Source organism: Heterodontus francisci, chromosome 20 (assembly GCF_036365525.1).
Source record: "Heterodontus francisci isolate sHetFra1 chromosome 20, sHetFra1.hap1, whole genome shotgun sequence".
Taxonomy (NCBI): Eukaryota; Metazoa; Chordata; class Chondrichthyes; order Heterodontiformes; family Heterodontidae; genus Heterodontus; species Heterodontus francisci.
In genome coordinates this window covers 38896590-38916832 of record NC_090390.1, presented here as the reverse complement: position 1 = coordinate 38916832, position 20243 = coordinate 38896590, and the positions used below count along the sequence as shown (strand labels likewise).

At 39.9% G+C, this 20243-nt stretch overlaps 1 protein-coding gene across 3 annotated transcripts in view; it reads left to right on the top strand.

Annotated features, from left to right (window-relative positions):
- Positions 1-15932, top strand: part of marchf5 (membrane-associated ring finger (C3HC4) 5) — a 119049-nt gene extending 103117 nt beyond the window's left edge. For all 3 annotated transcript variants that reach the window (XM_068052635.1, XM_068052636.1, XM_068052633.1), the window contains exons 5-6: positions 10541-10707; positions 14873-15932. In XM_068052635.1, the coding sequence (XP_067908736.1) occupies positions 10541-10707; positions 14873-14986 (281 nt within the window). In that variant the 3' untranslated portion in view covers positions 14987-15932. The remainder of the gene's footprint in view (positions 1-10540; positions 10708-14872) is intronic.
- Positions 15933-20243: the final 4311 nt, after the last annotated feature.

The window sequence follows — 20243 nt, the reverse complement described above, 5'->3', positions numbered from 1 at the left end:
AAGGATATTTGAATTAGATGAATAGGGAGACCTGCTAAGCTTTTGAGAATAATCAGTTTTTCAGTGTATACTATATTCAGTAACTCTAATATGCCTGTACGTTTGGCTCTTGACACATTTTTTCTAGAGAAGGGCTAATGGTGTTTTGCCTAATATAGGAAACCGATATGACTCTCTTCCATCAGACCCTGAACCCTATCTGAGAAATAAAACAAAAAAGTACAGAGCAACAGGAGGTCACATTATGTCAGGCAGCATCTGTGGAGAAATAGAGTTAACATTTCAACCTTCTTGCTCCAGTGTCTCAAGTCTGTTGTCCTAACTACAGTTTCCCACTCCTGGTGAATCTGAGACAAACATATAATATTTGCAGTACAGAAGGAGACCATTTGGCCCATTGTGTCTATGCCAGCCAAAAAAAGAGCCCTGTAGGTTATGATACTTCAAGTGCATTTCCATGTAATTTTTAAATGTGATCAGGGTTTCTGGCTCTACCACCCTTCCAAGCAGTGAGTTCCAGATCCCCCACCAAAAAAATTCTCCTCAAACCGCCTCTAATTCTCTGCCAGTTACTTCAAATCTATGCTCCCTGGTTATTGACCTCCTCTGCTAATGAGATATGTTCCTTCCTATCCACTCTATAATGGCCCCTCATAATTTTTTACACACATCTCTTTACCCTCTCTAGTGCAATCACATCCTGTAATGTGATCAAGAACTGTATGTACTCATTTAGCTGCGCCTTAACTGGGGTTTGATACAATTTGAGCATAACCTCCCTGCTCTTGTATTCTGTTCCTCGGCTAACCGGGGAAAGTATCTTGTATGACTTCTTGACCACCTATTCTACCTGTCCTGTTACCTTCAGGGATATGTGGACGTGCACTCTAAGGTTCCTCTGCTCCTCTACACTTCTCTGTATCCCACCATTTATTGCGTATACCCTTGCCTTATTTGCCCTCCCCACATGCATTACCTTACACTTTTCAGGATTGAATTACATTTGCCACTTTTCTGCCCACCTGACCAGTCTATTGATATCTTCCTGCAGTCTACAGCTTTCTTCCTCGCTATCAACCACATCATCTGGAAACTTCTAATCATGCCCCCTACATTAAAGTCCAAATCATTGATTTATACCATGGAAAGCAAGGGACCCAGTACTGAACCCAGTGGAACCCCACTGGGAACTGTGTTCCAGTACCTGCCACTGAGCTAATTTTGGATCCACTTGCCCTCAAATCCTGTGGGCTGTTGCTTTTCTGATTGGTCTGTCGTGTAGGATCTTGTCAAAAGCCTTGTTAAAATCCATGTAACCTGCAACGAATGTGCTACTCTCATTGGCCTTCCTTGAACCACCCAAAAAATAATTCAATCAAGTCAGACATGACCTTTGCTGAACAAAATAATTCTGACCCTCCTGATTGATTCCTGCCTGCCTAAATTACCATTTTACTTACCCTCAGAATTTTTTCCAATTATCTGTCCATTACTGAGGTTGGGCTGATTGGTCTGGAATCATTTGGTCTGTCCCTTTATGAAAAATGGTGTAACATTAGCTGTCCTCCAGCACCATGCCTGTAACCAGAGATGATTGGAAAATGATGGTTGGAGCCTCCACTTTTTCCTCCCTTGCTTCTCTTAGCAGCCTGGGATACATTGCATCCACGCCTGGTGATTTATCCACTGTCAGAAGATGCTAAGCCCCTTTAATGTTTCTTCTCTCACTATGTTTATACCATCCAATATTTCACTTTCCTTTTCCTTATCTCTAATGTCTGCATCATCATCCTCTTTTGTGAAGCCAAATGCAAAGTATTCATTATGAACCGTGCCCACGCTTTCTGCCTCCACACACAAGTTACCTTTTTGGTCTCTAATTGGCCCTCCTCTTTCCTTGGTTATCTTCTTCTTCTTAATATATTTGTAAAACATCTTGGGAGGTTTTTCCTTGATATTTGCCAATATTTTTTTCATGCCCCCCTCTTTTTGCTTTCCTAGTTTCCCTTTTAATTTCACCCCTCTAGGCTTTCTGCAGTATTGAGCTCATGCTACCTGACATAAGCTTCCCCTTTTTGCTTTATCCTATTCTCTATACTCTGAAATCCAGGGTGTGGGGGTGGGGAGGGGTGGTGGGGGGCAACGATCTAGATTTGGGGAGTCCCACCCTTTTTCTTTGTGGGAACGTATTTATTCTAAACCTTCTGTATCTCCTCATTTGCCCCTCTCTGCTGTAACACTGATTTACCTTCAAGTAGCTGTTTCCAGTCCACTTTTGCCAAATCCCATCTCAGCTAAGTAAAATTGGCCTTCCCCCGATGTAAAACTTTTACTCCTGATATTAGATTAGATTAGAGATACAGCACTGAAACAGGCCCTTCGGCCCACCGAGTCTGTGCCGAACATCAACCACCCATTTTTTATACTAATCCTACACTAATCCCATATTCCCAACAAACATCCCCACCTATCCCTATATTTCCCTACCACCTACCTATACTAGTGACAATTTATAATGGCCAATTTACCTATTAACCTGCAAGTCTTTTGGTTTGTGGGAGGAAACCGGAGCACCCGGAGAAAACCCACGCAGACACAGGGAGAACTTGCAAACTCCACACAGGCAGTACCCAGAATCGAACCCGGGTCCCTGGAGCTGTGAGGCTGCGGTGCTAACCACTGCGCCACTGTGCTTGTCCTTTTCCATAACTACACTAAATCTAACTGAGTTATGATCGCGATGCCAAAATGCTGTCCCACTAATGCCCCTTCCAGCTGCCCAGCTTTGTTTGTCTAAATCTAAACCCAGAACTGCCCGTTCTCTTGTTGGGCTTGCTATGCAATGGCTAAAAAAGTTCTTCTGAATGCATTGTAAGAATTCTGTGCCCTCTGTACCTATCACTGATTTTATCTCTGTTAACTTTAGGACAGTTGAAATCCCTTATTATTACAGCCCAATTGTTTCTAAACTTCTCAGCAATTTGTCTACATTTTTGCTGTCTGCCCCTCCCTCCGTGTTTTGAGGTCTATAGTATAATCCTTTTCTGTTCCTCAGCTCAACCTGTATGACATATTTCATTATCCTTCTAGCAGATCAACCCTCCTTATAGCTATTCTTTTAACCAATATTGCGACATTGTCCCCCACACCTTTCTTATTACCTCTCTATCCCATCTGAAAACCCTGTGACCAGTAATGTTCCAACTCCCATTCCTGCCGTTTAAACCTTGTTTCAGTCATAACGATATCATTGTATTTCCAAGTGTCACTGTGTCCTCAGCTCATCCGCCTTATTCACTAAAATCTTGCATTGAAGTAATGTACCACTAATCACAGAACAACTCCTTCATTATCTATTTTATAGCCTTTGTTTTCTCTGCCTCCCATATGCGCTTGCTAATTTGCTGCCTTCCATTTCCAGCTTTGATTCTCTCCCTTTTGAATCTATGCAAGAACACAAGAAATTGGAGCAGGAGTAGACCATATGGCCCATCGAGCCTGCTCCGCCATTCAAAATGATCATGGCTGATCTTAGGATTCAACTCCACTTTCCCACCCACTCGCCATATCCCTTGATTCCCTGAGAGATCTGTATATCCCAGCTTTAAATATATTCAACAATGGAGCACCCACAACCCTCTAGGGTAGAGAATTCCAAAGATTCACAACACTTTGAGTGAAGTACTTTCTCCTCATCTCAGTCCTAAATGATCAGCCCCTCATCCTGAATCTCTGCCTCCCTGTTTTAGATTCCTCGACCAGTGGAAATAATCTCTGTGTCTATCCTATCCAGCCCCTTTAGAATCTTTTATGGTTCAATGCGATCACCTCACATTCTTCTAAACTCCAATGGGTACAGGCCCAATTTACTTAGCCTGTCAGCATTGGTCCCTGGGAACAGTGGTTGTCCTATCTAGTGAACCTTCGCTGCACTGCCTCCAATACAAGTATATCCTTTTTTAAATGTGGAGACCAAAACTGCACACAGTATTCCAGATATGATCTCACCAAAACCCTGTACAATTGCAGCAATAATTCCTTATTCCTGTGCTCCAGTCCCCTTGCTATAAAAGCCAACATGCTATTTGCCTTCCTAATTGCTTGTTGTGCTTGCATGTTAACTTTCTGTGTTCCTTGTACAAGCACACCCAAGTCTCTTTGAGCATTGATGCTTACAAGTTGCACATCTTTTAAAAAAAATTCTGCTTTTCTATTCTGACGACCAAAGGAGGAGAAATATTTTGAGGTTTGTGCGACTTTGGAACTCCATGCCTCAGAAGGTGGTGGAGGGCGGGTCATTGAATATTTTTAAGGAGGGGGTAGATAGATTCTTAAGGGAATCAAGGGTTCTCGGGTATATGGGAGTGTGGAATTCGAAACACAAACATATGAGCCATGATCTTATTGAATGGCAGAGCAGGCTCGAGGGGCCGAATGGCCTACTTCTGATCCTAATTCGGATGTTCGTATGTAAAGTGCATAACTTCACACTTCCCTATACCCCTGAGAACCCTTGATTCCCTTAACAAGAATCTATCTGCCATCTTGTTGTCCACTCACTTAACCTGTCTATATTTCTTTTAGCGCCTCTTTGTCCTCCCCACAGCTAATCTTTCCACCTACCTTTGTATCATCAGCAAACTTAGAGAAATAACTCTTTGTCTCTTTATCTAAGTCATTGATATAGGTAGTAAATAGCTGAGGACCCAGCACTGATCCTTGCAGCACTCCACTGCCTGCCAACTTGAAAATGCCACATTTATGTCCACTCGTTGCTTCCTGCCTGTTAACCAATCATCTATCCATGCTAATATATTACCCCCAACTCCATGAGCCCTTATCTTGCCAATTAACCTTTTGTGTGGCACTTTATTGAATGCCTTTTGGAAATCCAGGTATACTACATTTACTGGTTCCCCTTTATCTCCCCTACTAGTCACATCATCAAAAAACTCAAATAAATTTGTCAAACAGGATTTCCCTTTAGTAAAACCATGTTGACTTGTTCTAATCAGACTGTGTTGTTCTAAGTGCATTGTTAAGACTTCCTTAATAATAGGTTCCAGCATTTTTCCCAATAACTGATGTATTTTTTTTATTCATTTGTGGGATGTGGGCATTGCTGGCTAGGACAGAATTTATTGCCCATCCCGAATTGCCCTTGAGAAGAGGGTGATGAGTTGTCTTCTTGAACTGCTGCAGTCTGTGCGAGGTAGGTACACCCACATGTTAGGCTAACTGGCCTGTAGTTCCCTGTTTCCCCCTCCCTCCTTTCTTGACAAGCAGTGTAACATTTGCCAAGTTCCAATCTGATGGGGCAGTTCACAAATCTAGGAAATTTTGGAAAATCCTAGCTAGCGCATCCACTATAATCTGTAGCTATCTCTTTTAGAACCCTAGGATGAAAGGCTAGAGATTTGGCAGATCTTAGTCCCTTAAGGTTCTCCAGTACTTTTTCTCTGCTGATGTGAATTTCCTTAATTTCCTCACTGTTTAACCTCTAGGTTACTGTCTATTTCTGGTATGGAACTTGTGTCTTCTACTGTGAAGACAGACACAAATTATTTGTTCAATGCCTCTGCCATTTCCTAATTCCCCATGATAATTTCTCCTGTCTCTGCTTCCAAGGGACCAATGGTTACTTTGGCTATTCTCTTCCTTTTGATATACCTATAAAAGCTCTTACAATCTATTTTTATGTTACTGACTAGTTTACACATTCTTTTTTTTCCTTTATCATCCTTTTGGTGGTCCTTTGGTTTCTAAAACACTCCCAATCCTCAGACTTACAATATTGCAAAAAAGAGTAGCAAGTCTTTTAATCTAATACTGTCCTTAACCTCCTGAGTGAGCCACAGATAAGCCTTTCTGGCTGAGTTTTTGTTTTTCAAAGGAATGTATTTTTGTTGAACATTTTGAATTGTTTCTTGAAAGGTTTCCCACTGTTCATTTACCATCATACCTTTTAGTGTATTCACCCGATTGATCTTAGCCAGTTCTCCCTTCATGTCTACGTACTTTAAGTTTAAGATTCTTGTTTGTGATTGGAACATGTCGCTTTCAAACTTAACATGGAATTCAATGGTATTATGATCACTGTTTCCCAGTGGATCTTTTACTATGACATTTGCTTATTAACCCTGTTTCATTACACCAAACTAGATTTAAGACAGCTTTATTCCTAGTTGGCTCCACAACAGATTGCTCCAAGAAACTGTCCCGAAAACATTCTACAAACTCATCTTCTGGACCACTCCTGCCAATTTCATTTTCCCAGTCTATATGAAGATTAAAGACCCCCACAATTAACACATTGTCTATGTTACAACCTCCAATAGTTTCTTGTTTAATACTCTGTCCAATGATATAACTACTATTAGGGGGCCTATAAACTACTCCCGCCGTGTTTTCAGATTCTTGCTATTCCTTATTTCTACCCATGCTGATTTTACTTTGTGATCTTCTGAGGCCAGATCCTTTCTCACTACTACCCTTGTGTCATCCTTTACCATCAGTGCTACCTCTCCTCCTTTGCTATTCTGTCTTTTCGAAATATTGTGTACCCTGAAATATTTATTTCCCAACCTTGATCACCATGCAGCCATGTCTCTAATGATGATTAGATCTAAATCATATACCTCTATTTGTGCCACTCGTTCATCTAATTGCAGATGCTTTGCGCATTCAGATATAGGATCTTAATTTAATTTTTTTGCTTCTGTTTCCTTCAATTACCTTATTTGCTCATGTTCCATTGTCCCATTGCTTGACTTTACCCACAATGCTATACTGTTCCGAAACTTTGGCCCTTCTCTTTGGATTTCTAAATCTCACCTCTCCCGAACCCTACACCCACTCTTAGTTCACAACCTCTAGTCTTATCTGCTGGCTCACTCGAGTTTCTATGTACTGTCCCTTCCTGTCACACCTTGATTATCATTATCCGTATTGCTATCTTGCTCTCTTGCCTTCACCTCTCTCCTTTAAATTATCACATCTTGCCTCACTTGATCCCTCGTCCCCACTATTTAGTTTAAAACCCTCTCCATTGCCCTAGTTATACGACTCATCAGAACACTAGTCCCAGAACAGTTCAGGTGAAGACTGTCCCAACGGTACAGCTCCCACTTTCCCCAGTACTGCTGCCAATGCCCCATGAATCAAAACCTATATTTCCCACTCCAATCTTTGAGCCATGCATTTAACTGTCTAATCTTATTTGCCCTATGTCAATTTGCTCATGGCTCAGGTAATAACCCAGAGGTTATTACCTTTTGAGGTTCTGCTTTTTAATTTAGCCCCTAGCTACACATATTCTTTATGCAGAACCTCTTTCCTAGTCCTGTCTATGTCATTGGTACCCACGTGGGCACTGCAAGTTCCTCTTCAACCCTGAGCAGACGTCCCAAGCCCTGGCATCAGGCAAGCAACACAGTGTTACGACCGGGTGAGAAAAGTGTCTAGGGATCCCTCTCAACCCTCACCTGGTCTTACTGCAACAGGGTTTAATTTTAAACACACCGTGTTTTTAGCTCCCCCTTGGTGAATTCTTGTTCACTGCTTTCCAATTATAAGGCAAAGAAACCAGCACAAACAGGCTTTCTTAGGTTTAAGGAAGAAAAGTAGAAATTTATTAAACTTAAACTCTAATTCAGTTGACATCTATGGATACACAACGGGCCCACACTAGCATGCATATGCGATACACACGTGCAGATAGAGACAGAACAGAGCAGAATAAAGTGGAAAAATTTGAGGCAATATCTGAAGAGTTGTTAAAGTTCTTCAAGCTCACTGTAGAGTCCTTGATTGTAGGTAGATCTTTTTGTTGGTGTCCAATATTATTCTTAAACCTTGTTCACTTTAGGAGACTTTTCTCTCTTGGGGTTCATGTGTCTTCAGTGGATTCAGAGGCTTGTGAGAAAGAGATGGGAGCAGACAGGAGAGAGATCTTCTCAGTCCAGGAGCAAACAACTTTCTGCCCAAACTGTTAGTATAAATTCAAAAAAACTCAAGTTGCCCAGCAGGTTAGTCATGTGACTAGCTGGTTTGACCATATCCGTTTGTGTATTCGGCCATCTTAGCACTCAGCCTGGAATGCGAACTCCCCACCTTCAACGTCTGGTGATCAAAAGTCCATCGTGGGTTGAATGTCAGGGAATGGCTGCTTTGTCCTTCCAAATACTGTCTGTTAATATGCAAATGTCTTTTCCAGCCATGGCAGACCTGTTTAACAAGTCGTCTTCACTCCAGTAACAGTTAAAAATCAATGTTCATGACAAAATTCATGTACCTCATTCTTGACGGTGGGGGCCTAGCATGACAACAGCCTCTCGCTCTTGACTGCAGAGAATGGTGTCTATCCGCCTGACTATACTGTACCACTACATTCCTATACACTCCCCCTGCATGAATGGCTTCCTGTACCACGATGCCATGGTCTGTTTGCTCATCCATCCTGCAGCCCTCACTCTCATCCATACAAGCTGAAAGAACCTCAAACCTGTTGGACAATTGCAAGGGCTGAGGCTTCTCCACTTCTGCTTTTTCAATCCCCTTACCTGCCTCACTCACAGTCACACCCTCCTGTCCCAGACCACTGACCAAATCAGACGACCCTATCCTATGGGGTGTGACTGTCTTCTGGAACAAAATGTCCAGGTAAATTTCACCCTCCCTGATGCATCGCAGTGTTTGTATCTCGGCCATCAGCTTAGCGACTCAGTGCCAAAGCTCCTTGAGCTGCAGGCACTTACTGTAGATGTATTTTATGCTGCAAATGATTATCTTTTAATTGCTTCACAATAGAGAATTTCTAACAGTGGCAGTTTTTTGTTGTCTTATTAATGCAAAATTGAAGCCGCCCTATGTAAGCAGTAGATATTTTTCATGTTTGTTGAATGTGTAATTGATTCTGATTGAGATACTAAGCTGGGAAGATCTGCTTCCCCTTAAACTACTGCTAGTTAAATGGCAAAAAAAACTAAGCATGTGTGGGCTGATGCTGCGCAACAACAAACACACAATCAAATCCATAGCAACTTGATGCTCTGATTGTGTCAGCACCACAAGTAAAATAGGTTCATGCTGCAAAGGTAACATAATATAATATGGGAAGCTTGATGACTATCTCTATAAATTGGCACCATAAGTGTTGCTTCATAGTGTTGCCCTTTTTGCAAGAGGAAACATGATACCCATAACTGCACTAAATTTTAAAGTAATTTTAATCTCTATTTTAAAAAACCAAATGGAAACATGGTGTAATAGAACACTGCACAAGAAAGAGTTTGTCATATAAGTTATGAAATTGGCTTTGTTTACATACTAAATCAAGAATTCAATAAATTCTTCTGTAATATTCTGTGCCCAGGGGATCAAGAAAGACGACTGTAATAATTTGCCTGCAGACTCAAATGGCTTACTTTGGAATACTTTGACAAACATGATTCTGGAATTAGTATTTAGGAATAACAGAAAATGGCTTTCTTGAATAAGACAGTTTACCAATTGTTTGTTGGCTTTTAGTCCTACTTTATATCATGACAGTTTACTTATTTGGGGAGCCTCATCTCGTTTGATGCCATCATAAACAAGGAAGCGGACAATAGGCTCTCAAAAGCAAACAGCACCTTCGGCAGACTCTACAAACTAGTGTGGAGCAACCACAGCCTCGGAGCACAGACCAAACTCAGTGTACAAAGCCGTAGTCCGTATGGCACCGAGTCATGAGTCCTATACCATCACCATGTATGCCCTCCAGAGCGCTTCCATCAGCTCTGCCTCCACAGCATCCTTAAGATCTGCTGTCAGGACCGCATCACAAACATTGAAGTCCTGGAAACAGCCAACATCACCAGCATCAAGGCCATCCTCCTGCAAAGCCAACTGTGTTGGGCAGGTCACATTGCGCAGATGGATGACAGTCGCTTGCCCAAGATTGTGTTGTATGGAGAGCTGACCACTGGTAAAAAGAGCAGAGGGGCCCCATGCAAACAGTTCAAGGACTCCCTAAAGAAGTCCCTCTCTGTGTGCCACATTGACCATCGCCAGTGGGAAGTGCAGGCCATAGATCGTGATGTCTGGAGATGCTGCATTAGGAGGGCTACAGACACCTTTGAGACTGAGCGAAGAGCCAGCATGAAAGAGAAAATGAAGAGAAGGATAGATCTAATTGCCCCCAGCAGCGACTGCACCTTCACTTGTACCCGCTGTGGGAGAATCAGCTGGTCATGGATAGGCCTGACTAGCCACCAGCGGGCCTGCAGCAACTTTCCCAAAATCTTCGTCCACAAAGAAATGCCAAGAAAAAATATCATGACGTATGCATTTGGTTATTTTCTGTGCAAAAAAGAAACTGGAGCAAGATTGTTGCATAATAATTGAAAAGTATAGCTGACAACTGAACGATATTTCCTAACAGAAAATATTATTCTTATAGCGAGTGTATGTTTTCAATCCCCTCCTACCAAAGTCTATGTTTACTCTGTTTTGTGAATTTTCTTTGATGCTCTTTTTCCTTCTGTTTTTATTCTTATAGGAATAGGCTGCCCTGTTCCTCGTGTTCCAGCCGAGGCCAGCCCACTAGCAGATCATGTGTCAGCTACTCGCATTCTTTGTGGGGCTTTGGTTTTTCCTACTATTGCCACTATAGTCGGTAAATTAATGTTCAGCAGTGTCAACTCAAACCTGCAAAGGACTATTTTGGTGAGAAATATTTTTAAATCTAACAGTTTAAACCATCTATTTAAACATATTCTTGCACTCAACTTTTACATACAAAACTCTATACTATGTATATCTATTTATCATTGACTATTCAGTGTTCTTGCACATACTCTTACTACTGGAGTAACTTCAGTTGTTAAGATGTACAGCAATTGTAAAGGATTTTTCTGAAATGTGCGGATATACATATTAGGTAAGAAGGCTACCCATTGAGCCACTGAGTCAGAAGGTCATGGGTTCAAGCCCCACTCCAGAGACAAGAGCACAAAATCTAGGCCAACACCTCAGTGCTATACTGAAGGAATGCTGCACTGTTGGAGCTGCCACCTTTCAGATGAGATGTTAAACAGTTGCCCCGCCTGCCTTGTCAGGTGGACGTAAAAGATCACATGGCATTATTCAAAGATGAGCAAGGGAGTTCTCCGTATCCTGGCCAATATTTATCATTCAACCAACATCACCAAAGCATATTATTTCGTCATTATCTCATTGCTATTTGTGGAACGTTGCTACAAGAAAATTTGCTGCCTTATTTCTGTACATATTAATTACAGTTTAAAAGTAATACATCAGCTGTTAAGCGTTTTCGGACATCTTGAGACTGTAAATGGTGCAGTATGAATTGAAGTTCTTTCAGTATAAAGTATATGCACATAGAATAACCTATTCAGTGGCAATATTATGAATTCTCTCCAATCACTTGAGCATTCCAGATACCAGTGAGTTCAGTCAGTCCAGAGTGTGGTAAACCATGGTAAATTCAATATTTAATGTTTTGCTATCTAATATTCTACTAAAGCGACTAGAAGGGGAAGCAAGTATTACTTTAATCTAGACTATTGTAAACCAAAGACATAATTTCATGGATCCGATTTTATTTTCTGGGTCTACATTATTTTTATATGGCTGTTCAATCCGTGGTAGCATGTACCCTTGCCACTAACCATAGCAGGGAGATACAATCCTGGTTTATTTCCTTTCTGAATACAATTTTAGTTAAGATTCCAATAACTCCTAGAGATGGAACAATAGATGAGCCCTATGTCAAATTATAAAACCTAATTGTTGGAGCATTTCTGTAATTTCAAAATTAGTCTTAATTCAGATGTTGATATAACCATATTATAAAGCAAGTATTATAAAGCAAAGTTGATACTGAGGCAGATATGGCGATATTAGGGCAGATGTCTAAAACTTTGGCTGAAGAGGTAGACTTTGAGCAGCATTTTAAGAGAGGGAAGGGAGATGGAGAAATCTAGGGAGGGAATTCCAGAGTTTAGGGTCTTGACAGCTGAAAGCACAGCCACCAGTGGTGGAATAGTTAAAATCAGGAATGCTCGAGGCCCACCCGAATCAGAGGAGTGCAAATATCTCAGAAGGTTGTGGAGCTGGAGGAGATTCGAGGTAGGAAGGAGCAAGGCTATGGAGAGATTTGAAAATGACTATGAGAATTTTTAAAACGAATTGTTGGTTAACCAGGAGCCAATGTAGATTAGCGAGCACAGGGTTGATGGTTGAATGGGACTTGGTCCAAGTAAGGACATGGGCAGCAGAGAATTGGATGACCTCAAGTTTATGAAGTTGAAGTAGAATATTGGAGGCCAGCCAGGAATGAGTTAAAATAGTCAAGTCTGGGGGTAACAAGGGCATGGATAAGGATTTCATCAGCAGATAAGCTGAGGCAGGCGATATTATGGAGTGGAAGTCTAAACAGCATAAAGACTGAGCCCAGATTAGAGTGACGGAGAACCTAAGAATGTGTTTAATGTGTAAGAAGTAGAGTGATAGATTGTTGGTTGGGGTAGTTTTTCGACTTGCTTATAGCCAGAGTTCAAATGTCTTTTGAGGGAAAAACTGGTTAATTTGGAAGATTACATAATGACAACCATAATATGATTTATGCAGTTCAGTTTTCACCACAGGTGACTGGACAGTTAAAGTTGCTACAGGAATCTAAAACATGTAGAGGTAATTAAAATGTTAATGACAAACTCATTTCAACAGCAAATTAGTCGTCACTGTTTGGTGGATATGATTTACACTGATTTAAGAAATTATTTGATGTATTCTGGATGCTATTATTAAAATAAATAAAGCTCATGAACTAATTGCTAACTAGCAAACTGGACTGAAAATTGGCTTGGATAATTAAAACCCAAAGATTGATTTTAACTCTGTCACTGAATGGGTTTTGAGTGAGTTAACATCAGGCCCCAAAAATTAGTGGCAAATGAACAAGGTTTTGTCTAGAGGACAGAGACATGGGAATTTGACAGAGGGTGGTTCTAGATTTCGTGCTGTTTACATTATTCAAGAATGATCAGGAAAAGAGCACTTTCTGTAATACAGTTTGCAGGTGACTCAAAACTGAACATTCAGGTGGGTAAGTAGTGTAAGTGGAAGGAACGTGGACAGATTGTGCAGATGGACTAAGGAATATCCAAATTAATTTTAAGACATGAAACCAAGAAATGTGATCTTTACAATGACAGAATACTTATCCATTGTCTAAAAAGAATGGCATAACTGTAGAACTAGCATGTCTCATGCAAACTAGAGATTAGATTTTCCTTTTAATAGAAGATTAGATTAGAGATACAGCACTGAAACAGGCCCTTCGGCCCACCGAGTCTGTGCCGACCATCAACCACCCATTTATACTAATCCTACACTAATCCCATATTCCTACCACATCCCCACCTGTCCCTATATTTCCCTACCACCTACCTATACTAGTGACAATTTATAATGGCCAATTTACCTACCAACCTGCAAGTCTTTTGGCTTGTGGGAGGAAACCGGAGCACCCGGAGGAAACCCACGCAGACACAGGGAGAACTTGCAGACTCCACACAGGCAGTACCCAGAATCGAACCCGGGTCGCTGGAGCTGTGAGGCTGCGGTGCTAACCACTGTGCCACTGTGCCGCCCATAAGATTGTAGATTTGTTGAATGGAATCTAGCAAAAGTAATAATGTGCTAGTTAATTCTGCCAAAAAAAGTGAACAAATATCTGGTTGCAAGCAGAATTGAAGGCTATAATATGTTTAAAAAAACATTATGCTTTGTGTCCTGCTTGGCGTCATATAGTTGCCATCTGAAATTGAAGCTGAATAGGATTGAATAGTATAAGTTGCAATGTTATATTGATACCCTTAAGTTTCTTTCAGTTATTTAGGGACTTTCATAGAGCTTTTGCTCTTTGAATGTTTGGGCTGTAGCTATTCACTTCAAGAGGTTAAATTGGTTGAACCTTTTGAATATTTTAAGGATTGAATTTAGTCAAATGAGATTGAGTAGTTCCAACCATGTTCTTCATGGGAACAAATTCACAACCCAAAACTATTACTGCTTCTGACACTGATAGGTATAAATTTGCCAGATGCACTTGTTCAGTGCAGAAGGATGGGTGGTGCTGCGAATGGAATATTCAGAATGGTGAAGTTGGTAGTGGTCTTCTGTTGGAACAAAGTAATGTTGGGCCAGTCTGCAGGAAGGTGTCTGGCCACCATGCACCATCTGATCTGGGAATGTTTGATACTATCAGTGGTGGTGAGGTTGAGAGCCCATTCTATAATGTTAATATTCTTCCTTTTTGATTTTCTCTCTCGATTAGCATGAAATTCACCAAGCAGCTAAAAATATACTTTTTGTTATATAAAATGCACGATGGGGCTCTGGTTCATCAAAAAACTAAACCACCAAAATGAGTTAACTGAATATTTGCTGTGTAACACCAAGCCCGGTGTTGTACACAGTATGAAGAACTTATTTAGCTCTGTATTTAAAATATTTTTTTCAAATCCAAGGTTAGCAGTATCTTTTTTATTCTTGTTAATTCCATGGGGATTCAGAGCTTTTTGTTCCTTAACCTCAGTCTAACTTATCTGAACCAATTCTTTCTGCCTGGAAGCCTATTACCTGCTAAATTCTATTTTAATTGAAAATGTCAGCCAAAGTGTCAGTGTTGCATAGATTTAGTTTTGAAATTCATAACCCTGACTCTATTACAACTATATTAATAACCCAGCAGTTATGAATCAATAGAAGTGGAGGAGATATAGTTAGAAATTTGGAACAAGATACTAGAGCATTGGAGTCTATTTGACTGTGGACTTAATATTCTTGTCTATTTATTTGGCAGGGTGGTATTGCCTTTGTGGCCATCAAAGGGGCTTTTAAAGTGTACTTCAAGCAGCAACAGTATTTGCGCCAGGCACACCGCAAGATATTGAATTTTCCGGAAGAGGAGGCATGAGAAGAGTCCAAGTGCAGCCTGGTTAATGTGCTATCATCCTTATCAAGCAGTTGTGCATTATTGGTTATATCGAATTGTGCTGTTATATGGTATTGTGGGTACGCTGCTGGTGCAGACTAATGTACACATTTTTTTTTAAGAAGTAAAATAAAGCACTTTCATTTGGCAGAAACTGGCAGCTACTGCTATCGGTGATCATTGAACCCAAGAATGTGATTGGCTTTCGTTGCTTTTTTAAGCACTTTCTTTATAGTGATTTGATGGCTAATATTTAATTAGTATTAAAACTATTGTAACCTTTCTGCAAAGCAGCAAATGTTCTAGTTTATAGAATCTTGCATTTTAAATTTTGTTGACTGTACAATTTATTTTCAGAATTTGTAAGTTCGTACTTTTTTGCAACATATCTTTTTATTAAACCCCAGCTAAACAATGCCTCTCATTTTATACAGTGAATACACTATATTCTATACACACTAAGGATAAATACAACATTGGGTGGCTTTTCATGATTGACAAATAATGTATTCAACTTTATACTAGCTTACTGAAGAAAAGCTGTTTTTGAGGTAGTTTTTTGTTCTAGACATGATCTCCAGGACATTTTGTACTGTGGTGGATACATTTGAATTCCTTTAGTGAAAAGATGCAAGTTTTTTTTCCCCTTGAGTGTATTATATTGTGGGTAAGTAAAGAATTATACTGGGTTCTAACCCCTTCCTCCTCCTCACCCCCTGCTCCCTCCCCACTGCTACCACCAAAAAGTTGTACTGTACCTCTCAAACTTTTTTGTTTCTTTCCTTATGCTGTTTTTCTCGAACAGCAGCAAAGCATTTATATTGGTTCATAAAGTACAATATCAATGATCTGGTTTGAATATGTATTGATTGTACAGTATTGCCTATTGATCTGTAGACTTCATTGGCCAAAGTGTATTATAAATAAAAAAACATTATATTTAAAAATGCTTCCTTAATGCTTTTTACCTTACAGGTTACTTAAAACTTTATTTATAGTTTTTAAGTCTTATTTTTGTTTCACTACAATTACATTTATTTAGGTCCTTTAACAGAACAAAATGCTTCAATGGTGAAGATTAGACATGAGTAGGACTAATATAATGTTACAGCACAGAAACATGCCATTCAGTCCATCCAGTTTGTTTTTCTCCACGAGCCACCCAATTTAATCCATGTCTCTTGCCGCCTTCAGTAATTTCTAGAATAACTCATAAACAGAAATGATTAGGAAAGAATTAGTGAAAGAGTAGATTTTAAGAGACTTTTGAAGATTGGAAGATGTAATAAAGCAAAGGAGTTTGGGGACCGAATTTGAGTGAGAGACATCACGGATAAAGTCTCTTTGCCTCTGATAGAGTGGGGAAGAGGAGAGACTGCACTGTAGAATAGTCAGAAGATTAGTGGACATGAGTTGAGATTGAGACAAGATGAGGTTGCCAAGAGTAGGAATGAGGCAAAACCATGGAGAAATTTGTAGATGGGTATTATGAAGTCCATACGCTGATTGGGTGGGGAGCCAAAAGAGATTGAGGACAGGGCTGATAGATAACAGGATTTAGTGCAAGATAGAATGATGGTGGCTAGTTGTGGATAAGTTGGAGTTGTGTAGTGTGGAGTTTGCAAGGGATTTCAAAATGGTGAACCTGGAGATAATAAAGAGTGCATGAAGGTTGCAGCATCTTTGAAGTGAGGTAGGAAGAGGCTGACACTAAATCAGCTGGAAGTAGGCAATCTTGGTGATTAAACTGGATCTGAAGTGTGGAATTTAGCCAGGTTGAGCAGGATACAGCTCTGCATAGATTACTGAGCCTCAGCAGTCATCCAGAAAAAGGAATGGTATCGCTGTCACCTAGACATTTTGATATTCCTTTTTCAAGGAGAAAATTTCAACACCACCTCAGTTGTTTCATTCATTGCAACGTGTCATGTACAATAGCAGTAATTGCTAATTTTGTCTGGAAGTAAATATTTAATGCAATTGCCAGTGAGGTTTGGTTAATCTTTCGAACACAAACATAATTTTAAAAGTATAAATGTGACCAAATATGGTATTGATACATAGGCATAAATAACCATTAAAAACTGGTTGTGGCTGTCAAGTCTTGCAATGCAATTATGCTGCTCCGTTGAAACTCAGTCAGGGAAGAATTTGTAAGATAATACAAGTATTCAAGAAAGATTACAATTTTCTTGTGAAATTCTTCCTTGCTAAATAATTTTTTTTTAAATTGGAAAACCAGGCTAGAGGTCCAGGACACTGTTGAGTTTGAAAAGCAATGTCTAGAAGTAGCAATTGGTGATTTCAAGCTTGGGTTTTAAAAACCTGAACGGAGAAAAGATTGAGGTAGTTGAGGAGTTTGTTTCCAGGCCATGGGAAAGCTTGGTCCTGGAGAAGTGGAGGAGGCAGAGTGTATAGGTAAATGTTGAGGAGCCATAAATGATGAGGCGCGAAAATCCAAAGCAGTTAAGTTATAAGGAACAGTCCTGAGGGGAGAGAGTGCTCATACAAAAAAAAAGGAGTCTGGCAACTATTCCAAGACGTTGGAATTTTCTTGTGTGACTTGGCATTATCCACAAGAGATGCTGATACTCAGATGATCTAAGAAGATCTACCACTTATTTGTAAGCATGATTCTATATCTTTTAGTGGTGTAATGCACTTTACCACAGGATGTTTTTGCATTTTTCCTTGTTGGCTCAACAGCAAGTAGTAGGTTAGTATATTAACAACTTTGCTGTATAAATTCTTCTGCAACTCTGAGCTGAAGTTTCTCAAGATGCAGACACATACTACAGATGTGGTGGTTCAAGATCGTGATGCTTTCCAAGTACTCCTACTCGCTGCAATTGCAGCACACCACCTGCACTGCCATCCCTATCTAACTTGTTTTTGTTTATTTAATTTTTAACTACTTTTTCTCTTGTGCCACTCACACCATCCTTTTTCTAACACTGCTCTTGGCCTCACCCTTTCCGACTGCTTCACTCTCGTCCTCCCCCTTTGTTATTGAACTACATTATTTGTTATTTGTTTCTGGTTTATATCATATAAATTAAACAATTTGACAAAATATAAGCTATTTGACTGCAAGTTAAATATGGTGACATCAGTTCACTAAAGAAAAATGTCCCTCAACTGTAATGCAAGTTATTGTTGTATCTTGCATGAAACTTGTAATTTTCAAATTTTCTGTAACTCATAACAAGAAATTGGAGGAGGAGAAGACCATAGGGCCCCTCAAGCCTGCTCTGCCATTTAGTGCCATCATGGTTGTTCATCTGCCTCAACTCTACTTTCCCGCTCACTCCCCATATCCCTTATTCCCCAAAAGACCAAACATCTATTTATCTGTGCTTTAAATATACTCAACCATGGAGCATCCACACTCCTCAGAGGTAGAGAATTCGGAAGATTCACAACCTTCTGAATGAAATAATTTCTCCTCATCTCAGTCCTGAATGAACGTCCCTTTACCCTGAGACTGTGACCCCGTATTCTGGATTTCCCAGCCAGGGTAAACACCCTCTGTGCCCCTTCAGAAGCTTGTATATTTCAATGAGATCACCTTTCCTTCTAAACTCCAGTGAGTATAGACACAATTTACTGCCTCTCATCACAGGACAACTCTCTCATCCTAGCTACCAATCTAGTGAGCCTTCACTGTATTGCCTCTTTAGGCATGAAGACCAAAACTGCGCACAGTAGTCTAGGTGTGGTCAAACCAAAGCCCAATACGACTGTAAAAAGACCTCCTTATTCTTGTATTCCAATCCCCTTGCAATAATGGCTAACATGACATTTGTATTCCTAATTGCTTGTTGTACCTGCATGCTGACTTTGTGTTCTGTGTACAAGCACACCCAAGTCTCTCACCATCAACATCTAGAAGTTGCACGCCTTTTCAAAAATATTCTGCCTTTTTGTTTTTACTACTAAAGTGAATAACCTCACATCATATTTCATCAGCCACCTTGTTGCCCACTCACTTAGCCTGTCTAAATCTCTTTGCAACCTCTTTATATTCTCCTCACAACTTACATTCATTCGCATTTACCTTTGTATCATCAGCAAACTTGGATACATTTACTCTTGGTCTCTTTGTCCAAGTCATTAATATAGATTATAAATAGCTGAGGTAAATGCACTGATCTTTGCAACACATCACTAGTCACAGCCTGCCAACTTGAAAATGCCCTGATATTTATTCTCTCATTCCTGTCTGGGATTAACCAGTCGTCCATATATACCCCCAACTTGATGAACCCTTATTTTGCATATTAACCTTTTGTTTGGCACTTTATCAAATGTCTTTTGGAAATCCAAGTATACTCCATTTACTGGCTTCCCTTTAACTGCACTACTAGTTACATCTTCAGAAACCTCTTAATAAATTTAGTCAAATGTGTTTTACCTTTCATAAAGCTGTGTTGATTGTGATCATACTATGATTTTCTCACTCCATTATTAAGACCTCCTTAATAATAGATTCCAGCATTTTCCCAATAACTGATGTCAGATTAACTGGCCTGTACTTCCTTGTTTTCTTTCTTCCCTCCTTTCTTGAATAGCATGTTATATCCCTGAACTTCCAATTTGCTGGTACCATTCTGGAATCTAGGGAACTTTTGAAGATCATAATCAGTGCATCCACTATCTCTACAGCTCCTCTTTTAGAACCCTAGGATGTAAGCCATCAGCACCTGTTGATTTGTCATCTTTTAGTCCCTTAAGTTTTTTTAATACTTTTTCTCTGCTGGTATTAATTACCTTAAGTTCCACACTCTTTTACTATCATTAATATTTTTCCCCCTTTTCATCAACTTTTTGGTCGCCTTTTGCTAGTTTCTAAAACTCACCCAATTCTTCGATTTACTACAATTCTTCGCAACATTATAAGCCTTTTCTTTTATTCTAATGCAATCCTTAACTTCACTGGTAAACCATAGATACATCTTTCTTGCTGAGTTTGAGTTTATAATGGAATGTATTTTTGTTGAAAATCTTGAATCATTTCTTTAAATGTTTCCCACTATTTATTTACTGCCATATATTTTATTTACCCAATCAACTTTAGCCAGCTCTCTCCACAAACCTGCGTTTGGAAAAAAAATCAAGGTGTGACATTGCAGGGAAGCAGGTAAGTGATTGGCTGGTGAGTATTTCCTATTTATCTTATCTAAACTATGGAATAAACTGGTGAGTCTTTTTTCAAAGTAAGGTTTATTACTACCATTAA